Source organism: Rhodamnia argentea, chromosome 9 (assembly GCF_020921035.1).
Source record: "Rhodamnia argentea isolate NSW1041297 chromosome 9, ASM2092103v1, whole genome shotgun sequence".
NCBI classification, from domain to species: domain Eukaryota; kingdom Viridiplantae; phylum Streptophyta; class Magnoliopsida; order Myrtales; family Myrtaceae; genus Rhodamnia; species Rhodamnia argentea.
This window is the reverse complement of record NC_063158.1, coordinates 17366729-17378038: the sequence shown is the minus strand read 5'-3', so window position 1 is coordinate 17378038 and position 11310 is coordinate 17366729. Positions and strand designations below refer to the sequence as shown.

Here is an 11310-nt window from a genome sequence, read left to right as displayed (position 1 = left end):
ACTGCCTTCTGCGAAGAACTCACAGCCAAATTGGTCGTTAGTTTGGACCCGTTTAAATCCAATTACGACCAATTACAGCATTTTGGCGTTAACTGATAGGGATGCTTCCACCCAAGCCGAGCTCTTTAACTGGAAGCAAGAGAAAGTTCGCCACTCTTTCACGGTATATGTCACCCATATTGAAGACCTTGCCATCCAGAAAGAGATTCAGCTATTGGTAGTTCCACTTGCCAAAGCTAAACGCCGGGGTAAGTTCCATCAGTTGCGTATGATGAAAATGCAGCCAATGTAGAGGAATGAAGAGAAGGAGATGAAGGAGGCTTTTCAGGTGGCGAAAGATTTCATGTCCTTGTCACGACCTAAAAATTAAATTTCAAGTCAATGGAAAAAGCTTCTTTGATTGTAATTCCGTCGATTTTCAAAGTCTCTCTCTCTCCACGCATGTGCAAAATCAGATAAAGAAGATGAATTTTGGGCTTGAAAAGGAAGAGCAATTTGGGGCTATTTGATTCCAATGAGCTCCAACGGAATGAACTTTCATTTGGTGATTGTCTTTTCTCGGGCTTAATTTGGTGAATATTGTAAAAGTTTTCCTAATGTAGGCTTATACAATTGAAATTGCAATTTACCATTCTACGGAATTAATTTATTGTTTATGGGGTGGGTCTAATAATGTAAGATATAAGAATTCTTAACCAGTCCAATATGAAACCGAATAGTATGGGCTGAGTTGAGCCCCCGGCTTGTGATGAGAAAGCTCAGTTGAAAATTCTATAAATAGCGCTCAAGTCTCTCCTCTAACGTTAACGATTTAGAAATTGCCTCACATAAGGAAACAAGAGAATAGTAAGGGGCAACTCATCCAACCAGTCATACGAAGGATAATATAGGAGAATAACTCAAGCTCGGATCGTCGTAATACTACCTTAAGAAAGATGGATTCGAAATCAAGTACACTAACTCTTTTCTTTAGCTGTACAACGTTCTATGTACTAGCCATGGTGATCTGTGAATTGCCATCTTAAGTTTTTTAGCAGCTTACAAATAATTCCCAAAATAATACCAGGGCAAGCCATATGTTCACTTGACCCTGTGTCTAATATAAAGTTCATTTCTCTATATATTACAGAATATTTCATACCCGCAAACTTAGGGAAGCAAAGCTAGCAGTTGATTTTCTGTGCCTCTTTTTTCTTAGGCAAAGCCAATTTTTTCTTGGTAATCGGTATTTGTTTGAATTTTTCTTGGGTTAGTCCACGTGAATTTTTTACTTTCCTTATTTTGTTTCTGAAGTAACTCTTACCAACTAGCGTCCAACTTTGCTACCAACATTCCAGGCAGAATCATCCAATAGAAGAGAAGAACCTGACCGTCATATATAGTGTCTATTTTGTAGCCGATAAAACGAAAATTAGGCTAAAAAGTGATGACAAATGATACTAATCACTCTTCATTAAGGGAATTAATGAGACTGAAATTATAATGTTTGGTGAGTTGTACTGAGTTGGAACCCTTGATCAGCCCAAGCCCAGCACCAGCAAAGCAGTTCATTATTCCAGATCTCAATTCATAGAGCTCACGCCAAAGGAGTCATATGAATATACACCAACGTCACAGAATCTTTGCATTAGCTATTCCGGTGTTCTAAATCTCACACCCAGACGACAGAGTCCAAATCTCTACATTGCCTCATCGAACAATCGAACACCTTCTATCAAAATGTAGCCTCTTTTGTCCCTTGAAAGAATCGACCAGATGGACCGCCATTGGGCAACAAGGCGAGACTCACGGGACCCTCCGCACCTTCCTCGGGAGTCAAGACGCCGGTGTTGCAATTTATATCCGTCTTGACAAATCCGGGACAGATGCAATTTATACGGAACGTGGGGTGCTTTGCTGCTATAATCCTTGTGTACGCGTTCAAGGCCATTTTAGAGACTCTATAGGCACATACATCAACAGGCCAGCCTTTGGTCCTTAGAGAACCTTGTTGAAAATTGTTTAGAAACTCCTTTAATACCTCGTCCACTTTTCCTTCTGTGAGGCTTTCGGCATTGCTAAATACTTCTCTAGCCAAGCCCTCCGGTAAATTCTAATCACAAGGTTACAAGATGATCGAAATGTTATTCACTGGCAACGATACAACTATGGAACGGCATTTCGATGGTTTAATAATGGAAGATTAACATGAAAGCAATGAATTCACGGAACACATTTCACTTGTGTTTAACAGCAAAAAGGGATCTGAGAGAATTCATTCATGCTATTGAAAGCACTGTGAGAAATCTCTATTGCTTTTTAAATGCGATATCCAACTCTCGCGAGACCTATATCAAGCAAACAAGTCTGGCTTAAGCTTGATCCGTCTCATTGTAGTGTTCTCTTGCAGAAATGACGCTTTGCATCAAATTCGAGAGCTCGAGAGTAAATTTTCCATTCCTACGCTACTGAGAAGTACCTTTGAAATTATAAACTTTGATACTTCTTACCTCTAGCTTCCCCATCGACGAGGAAACATTGACAATCGTGGGCAAGTCTGATGGTTGGAGGAGGCCAATGAATGCGTCGACCATCCTTTTGGCACCATAATAGTTAATGTTCAGGCACTCTTCAGTCAATTCATAGGTCTCCGTCAAAATTTTACTCCAATCGACTTCCTTCTGCATCATCAAATAGAAAATCTTATGAACTATCATAAAATGCATTTTTAATTCCTAGGGGGCCCACTGGGCCATCTCATAGAAGAAGTTAGCTAAAAAGACCATAGTGACATTAGAATCATGTTTTAGGTTTGAGCACAGGAAAGAAATCCAAACAAAGTAGAAATCCAAGTCTTGAGTATAAGTTGTGGTTTATGACAGTGGACTCTTGATGGAATTACGACCAGTTCGTTGTCTTCGTGGGTTTTAATGAGAGAGGCCTAGAGCGTTTGAAGCCAAGAGATCTTGTAAAAAGAATTATCAATTTCTTAGTGAGATTCAGAGATTATTTGGCAAGAAATATGGATGGCTAAACAATGTATGAGTTATTACATGTAATTGAGATTTGGGAAATATTGAGTGTTTGAGTGACTCGAGTGTGCTTTAATCTCTATTAGTAACTTGTATCGTTTGATTTGTAGTGCAATCTTGTGCCCTTTTTCCAGTAGAATAGGTCGCATTGATCAAAAACACGTAAATACAGTGGTCAACCTATTTTCTTGTTCTGTTCATTATTACGTTCTATCGCTTGTTTCGTATAACAAGTGGTATGATAGAGCCTTCTTTGCTATGAACTTCAAGCAGCAACTGGCGCCCCCAATGGCCAAGCCAATTAATGTTCAAATTGGATTTCCTTTTGAGCAGCACCATGGTAAGAGAAACTGAGAGCATACCGTTCCAATGCCGGAAGCTCTCAATGCATCAGCGTCGACAATGGCTCCGCCAACACCAGCATTGTTCACCTGGAAAATAGATTTTTTTAGGCCAATATTCTTTTGCAATGGTAAAATAAGGGCCATCACAAAACGAGTAAGAAGGGACCCAACAAATTATTTTCCCTCGTAATATACTAAAAAGTCAGAAATCGAAGAGGACCATCACACTAGATCAAACAGTATATTGCACAACAGAAGGTAGATCAATGCAACGATGCATACTTGACAACTTGTACTCGGATTGTAACTACATATACTAGAAACCATTCAAGAAAAGAAGAAATGATAAATCACAGGAGATTGGCACCATTCCGTATCGAGTCAATCAAAGTTATCACTCGCCACTAAAGTCGTGCACCTAAGATAGACAAGGGAAGTTCAGACTTATCCATTGCCAGCGAGGGTCGCCGGCCTACCCTCACCAGCTCTGGGTGAGGGGCCGTGACGCCCTCACCGGCCGGCCCTAAGTCCAGGAAAAAAGAAAAACTAAAGAAAAAACATTATAAATTTTTTAAAAAATTGTTAAAATATTATGTAAATAGGTTCACGTCAACGCCGATCGGAAAAACTAGCCGGATGGATTGAATTGGCACAAATGCAAAAAAGATTTAAGATTGAATTGGCAAAAAAAAAAAAGATTTATGACTGAATTGATACAATTGTAATAGATTCATGACTTTTTTTTTTTTTTAATTATCCCATAATCTGTCACACATCACCAACTATGCATGCGGTTTTTGGGGACATAAACACTCTCATCTTTGTTGGTCCCAAAATAAAGACAGACTTTCGGGGTTTTACCAGAATATCGAGCTTTCCGAATTTGTGCTTCACAAAGTCAGCAAGAGCTGAAACGCTGGCGGGATCAGAGACATCGAGCTGGTGGAAAATCACATTATCAGAGAGATCACGATCTAATTTCAGCTTGTCAATAGCTTCAAGTCCTCTCTTCTCATCTCTAGCAGTCAATACCACCACAATCCCTTTGGAAGCCAGGAGCTTGCACACTGCAAACCCAACCCCTTTGTTGGCTCCTGTAACGACTGCATACCTGAAAATAGAAGAACAAAATAAATGGGGGAAAAAAAAAACTTCGCAGAGCAAAACGAAATTTGGAAAGAATTCAAAGCAAAAAAAAATCTATAGGTGATGATGGGTTTATTGCCTCTTCTCAGTTGCGTCTGCCATGGATGAAGAACTGGAAATGAAGATGGGCTCAATAAATTGGTGTTTCATAGAGGGAAATATTCATTTTTACGTGACGGGTAAGAGCCAAGGTTGAAGCTTTGGCTTGGAGCTAGAGAATCATTATCGAGAATCAAACAAGCAGTGTAACGACAAGACCTTTCTTTTTATTATGTTTTTCCTCTCTTGTTTTGTTATTGGGAGGGACACAGGAAAAAAGAAGTAAAGATTGACTCCTGAAAGTACGTCGACTACCTCGTCTTATGAAGCACCCTCAATCAGAGCCTGCCTGAGTTAGAACCACAGCAGGCAATCAATAGAACAATGATGTTTCTTTTCAATCTTCTTGGCAACTGGTAATTTGGTATCTCATGCATCTTAAGTTTAGTAGGAATTGTTTGAGGAAGTTTGAGGAAGCCACCAACTTTCGGTTATTATCCTTTGCATAACTCATTTGAGCACGTAAATTGGTTTCCGGAAGCAATTGGTAATTATCCCCCACCGGAGCAAAGCAGATGAGTTGCCATAATGAAACAGCATAGTTCAGCATGTCGACCAAAGATAAAGTCCCCGAGAGTCCAAAAATTTTAAATCGAGCAAAATTAAATGGAGCCACAGAGTCAAAGATCAATGGGGAGAAGTACTAAAAAGGTCCTAAACCTTTCAATTAGACCAATTTAGTCCCAAACCTTTTTGCATTGATATCAATTCAGTCAATCCGACCAATTTTGATCGAAAATCATTGACATGGACGCCAACAGTGCCATGTAGGACGGCTCATGCTGACATGCATATTTTTTAAAATATGTATTATTAATTATTGTTTCTTTTTTTTCCTTTTTTCCTCTGAAACTTTGGCTTGGCCGGCGGGGGTCGCTGGCAACCCCGGACAAGGGCGGGCCTGCCCTCTTGGGCCCTAGTCGAAGGTCATAGTCCTCGCCGGATCTGCCCCGGGCCATCGCGTCCTTGTTGGACCATGGGCGACGGCCGCAATGGCCCAAGGTGAGGTAACCCTTGCCCAGACCTGGCAATGTCCTCGCTGGCCAAGCTAAAGTTTCAAAAACTAAAAAGGAAAAAATAACTAAAAAGTAATTTTTAAAAAAATATTATTAGAAAATGTCCACGTTAGCACCGGTCATCATACGTGGCATCTGTAATGTCCAAGTTAGCAATTTCTGTTCAAAATTGGCCGAATGGACTGAATTGGTACCAACACGAAAAGGGTTAGAACTAACTTGGTCCAATTGAAAGGTCTAGGATTGAATTGATACTAATGCAATAAGTTTATGACTAAATTTCCAAGATCAATGTGTTTGCAATGCCACAATGAAAGTGTGCTGAAAAAGTGCCCAAAAAAATGCAAAAAACTAAAAATAAAAATAAAAGATGATGTTCAATGAAGTGAAAACGCTAAGGCCAAGTACTAAAGTTCTCAAAAATCGTCCCCGGATCTTACAAATCCCTGAAGAGTTAAGCTTTGACTTATGTGGCCTGCGAGCTCCATCAAGACGAGTTCCGAACAATTTAAGTTGGTATCTCGATATAATTACGAACTTCAAACCCCTCAATGAAATATCTTTGAGTCTAACTTGGTCTTTTATTTCTTAACCCTTTTACAAAGCCTATGTTACATCTTTTGCCGAGGCTAGAATTACATGTTAGGAGCTCGAAAACAGTTCGATGAGCGATGGATTGTGACAAGACTGTAAGAATCCGGGGTCTCCAACAGCAGCTTAAGCAAAAAATCCTAACTTGTGGGAATTGGCTGAAATTTGGATAATGCGGATTAGGTTGCATGACGGGGCACCGCTTGGCACGATCTTGCTCATCCATCAACCATGGAATTCACGCCCGCTAGACCCTCCTGGACGCCCCCACATGCATCTCACCTGACACGTTCACATGCTCCTCACGTGTTGGGATCACATGCCATGCACATGCACTAATCATGTCTAGCTCACGTGCCATCTTCACATGCTAACCATGTGGCCTTCCATACAATCCTGACAGAAAATGAAATAGAAGTCGCAGAGAGTGAAGAAGAAGCGAAGACGTAGTATGGTGGACTAAGGTTGTACTCCGTTCAATAGTTTACATGTACAAGAGGATATATAAATACACAATACAAGGAACTACGAAAAGGGAACAAATAATTTCGTTCCTATTTTGTGGAATACATATCTAGTCTTATGGATTGATTGAATCAATCAATCAGTCAATCTAAAATTTGTGCAATCAATCTAGAATATCAAATCCTATCTTCAACACTCCCTCTCAAGCTGGCGGCTTGCCTATGTCAAAAATGCCAAGCTTGCTTAGAAGATATGTGTGTTGCCTTTGACACTATGGTTTGGTAAATATATCCACAAGTTGTTCAATAGTTCCGATTCCTCTTGTTGTAACTGTTCCTTCTTGGATTTTATCTCGAGTGAAATGACAATCGACTTCTATTTGTTTTATCCTTTCATGAAAAATTGGATTTGCCACAAGTTTAAGTGCAGTGTCATTGTCACAAAACAATATGGTTGGCCCATCAACTTGTGTTCCAAGATTCGAAAGTAAACCTCGTATCCAGACAATCTTTGCCATAGCTAGATATTCAGACTTGGTTGATGATAAAGAAACGGTTGACTGTTTCTTTGTCTCCCATGAGATCAATGACTTCCCTAATTTGATATGGAAACCAGTGATGGATCTTCGGGTCATTGGACAAGTGGCATAGTCCATATCATAATAAGCTGTCATTTTCATGTCATAATCTCAAGATAAAAAAATGCCAAGTCCTCGACATCCCTTCAAATATTTCACAACTTTCATTGCTGCATTCATATGGGATTGCTTTGGAATATGCATAAATTGATTGAGCAACTATACTACATAGCATATATCAGGCCTAGTCATGGTGAGATAAATCAATTTTCCGACAAGTCTCGGATAGCATGAAGGATCCTCAAGAAGTGGTTCTTCATCCAATGATGATGAAGTCGCATCATATTCATGGGTCGTCAGTTTGGTATTTTGTTCAATCGGAATAATGGCTAGTTTCCATCTTGATAGTCCTGCTTCTTATATGATCTCCAAAATGAATTTTCATTGACTAAGAGAAATTCCTTAACCGAAGGAGCTATCTCAATGCCAAGGAAATATTTGAGAGGTCCCAAATCCTTAATATGAAATGTGGAGTGCAGATATTCCTTAAATTTGGTCACTGCATACTCATCATTTCCCATAATAAGTCTATCATCAACAAATATCAACAAATATCGACAAATAGATTGATGATGTACCTTTATTCCAAGTAAATAAAGCATAATCATACTTGGAATACTGGAAACTTCCGTTTGTCGGTGCAGTAGTAAACTTAGCGTACCATTGCCGAGAAGCATGCTTAAGCCCATATAAAGATTTGTAGAGACGATGTACTCAAGACTTCCCCTCTCTCCGTAAACCCTAAGGAATATCCATATAGATTTCTTAGTCCGGATCACCATGAAGAAAAGCATAATGGACGTCCATACGATGTAGTGACCTATTGCAAAAAGCAGCAATAGATAAAAAAGAACAAACAGCTACTTTCTTGGCAACTAGAGAGAAGGTCTCATGGTAATCAAAACCTTCTCATTGTGTGAAGCCTTTGGCCACTAATCGAGCCTTGTAATGCTCAACAACACCATTTGCCCTGTACTTGATTTTGTAAACCCACTTGCACCCTATTGCTTTTCAATGTGAAGGGAGTGGTACAATATCCCAAGTATGATTCTCTATGAGGGCATTTAATTCGGCCTCCATAGCTTTTTGCTAGCATGGATCATGTGCTGCTTCTTTGTAGGACAAAGGTTCCCTTTCTTTATATATACAACTAATGCAACACATATGCTCTAATAATAGTCGATTAAATGAGACATATGAAGAGACTGGCTAATATGTACCCGGAAAATCCATAGTAGGGAATATATAATCTTTGGTCCACGTGGGAGGCCGAGTATAATGACCAGAGCGTCGAGGCAGCTTACTAGGCGTTTGTTCATGAACCGATGAAGGAGATTTGTCAATAATCGATGGTGGGGATGCCACTAATGAAGCCGGAGAAGAGTTCTCCTTAAATGGCGATACTGAATGTTCAATCACGTAGCTTGACGATGATGAATGACTAGAATTGTTGATGGTTGGTGGATGAGACGTTGAATCCGGTGTAACCAAAATGTGGGGTGGACTCAACGAAAGATCCTCCTCGGATAGAAATTGACAACTATCTGTTGTTGATGCAGATTGATGAGACAAAGAAGTCATTTCCTGAAATGGATATACATCTTTGTGGAAAACAACGTCTCGACTTACAAAAAATCAACCTATAGATATCTCCATGACTCGGTAACCTTTCTGTAGAGAAGGATATCCCATAAAAATGTACCAAATGACACGGGGACCCATCTTGTCCCGAGGGCCTACGGTTGTTACATAGCATATTAATCGGGCAAATTAGTCTATCCACCACTAGCAAAATATCATCAAATTTACATGAGATATGACAAAATAATTAAAGATAACATTAATTCAACTTATCAAGAAAAAAAACCAAAGCAATGTTCATCCACGATGAGCATAATTTGACACATCAATTCCATCACTCAACAAAATTTTTAGTTTTTCCAATCAAATCCAATTTGTTCTTAAAAAAAGTTGAGAAATTTCTACTTTGAGAAAAAACATGGTTCCAATTGATTTTTATCAATTCTCAAGAGTATTGCGAGATTGAATCAATTCATGACCAAATTGAGTTTGATCTTAAAAAAATCAGATTTTTGACTCATAATGTTCAATGTTCTGTTTTTTAGCATGATTTAATAAAAAGGACAAATTTTCCAACTTCAAATGCAAATCAACATGTGATACCAAACACATATGCAAGTGACCAATTTAACAAGCATCGTATTGCAATTAAAAAATCGAGAAAAAGTACCTCTTCTCATGTCACGCCCCAAACCCATCGAGCTCATGAACATCCCATCTAGTCGTTTTTGTTTTAGATTGGCTTCCAGGATCCTTCGGCCCACAATTTCAAAAATCCAGAAAACAGGCGGAAGCGGGTAAACATCTCCATACATCAATACAAATGAATGACTTAAGACAAAAGTGGTATATATCATACATCCGTATATTACACTTCAATTGATAGAACGGTCAAATACCAATGGTTCAATCTTAATCCATAAAATCCAACATAATCTATAAGGCCACAAAATATCTTATATTCATTCGACCCACAAATTTCTCTAATGCTAATCCTTAGCAGACTTGATGTTCCATCGCCCGATACCTAAAAATTAGGTGCCACGACGAGGTGAGATTTACATCTCAGCAAGCTCACCCTAAACCTAGACTAGGCCATTAATAACTCCAAACAACTTCTCAAATCAAAGACGTCCGAAGATGTCCATAAAACCAATGTAAACAGGATGCAAGCGCAAGCATAGGCATTAGCAAGTCAAACAATTACAACAACCAGGCATTCAATATTTCAAACCAAGCTCCACATACTAGCACAATAATCTCATTTCTCGCTATAAGGCCCGCGTAACAACGCATCGGGCTATTTGACGTACTTGGCAATACCCGTGTAATAACGTATTAGGTATATATATAATTGCCAGGACCCGCTAATAACGCATCGGGTTAAATAATTTCATAACCCGCGTCATAACGCCTCGAGCTACCATAGTCCAGGCCCACGTCAAAACGCATCGGGCTCATCATGATTTCAATTTCCAATGGCCAAGCCCGCATCAATACGCCTCATGCTCATCTCAATTTCAATTTCCAATGGCCAAGCCCGCGTCAATACGCCTCAAGCTCATAAAATTACATTTACAATTGCCATTCATAGACCCGCGTTAGTACGCCTCAGGTCATATCCCGCGTTAGCACGCCTCGGGATATTCTTAATCCCATGTTAGTACCTCGGGGTATAACTACCATTCTCAAACCCGCGTTAATACGCCTCGGGTCATTTAATATCACATGGCACTCCGGCCATTTAAAAGCACAAGGCACAACATGGCAGATTATCAAGTCAGTCAATCTCATGCCAATACAAGCATAAATCATGCACAATGGCTAATCAAGAACCACACAATCACATAGTCAATCGAGGCTACATATACATCGAATATCCATACCACAATTGCAGCCACATAAGTCACAAATTCACCTCAATTTAGCCAAGCATAAATTCGGTTCCTACGATCACAATCGACGCCACTTCATACTAACAAGATTTGGCTAGCAAAATCATCAATTAAAGCTCAAACTTGTCTCTTAGTACCCTAACTTTCTAGTAAAGGTTTAGAGGTCACTTACCTATCTAAACAAGCTAGCCACAACCTTCAATTCAAGCATCTAAGTTTCGAATCAAATCTATCCAAAATAGTGCAGATTACCATTTAGGCTCAATCACACCGTTTAGCCACAAAATTACCTCTAATCATCAATCCATTTCACATACTCCTCCATAACACATCAATATATGTCATAGCATGTCTAAAAGGTAAATTCAAGACAAGGCGACACCCAATGCAGCCTTGAACAGAACAGGTCAATGCAGTCCACAAGCATGACAAAACCGGTTCTGCTCTAATCCATACCAATCAACCCATAGCTTCACTCTAAGATTCAATTTAATGCAAAAACAACTTGCAAAAACATTATTCTAT

General features: G+C 39.4%; 1 protein-coding gene across 1 annotated transcript; it reads right to left on the bottom strand.

The window, feature by feature from the left end:
- Positions 1-1714: 1714 nt before the first annotated feature.
- Positions 1715-4603, bottom strand: LOC115755571 ((+)-neomenthol dehydrogenase-like). Its single transcript, XM_030695026.2, has 5 exons — positions 4581-4603; positions 4217-4466; positions 3374-3442; positions 2490-2660; positions 1715-2092 (listed from the first exon to the last, which is right to left on the bottom strand). Exons 1-5 carry the CDS (start codon positions 4601-4603, stop codon positions 1715-1717), a joined length of 891 nt encoding a protein of 296 aa, XP_030550886.2.
- Positions 4604-11310: the final 6707 nt, after the last annotated feature.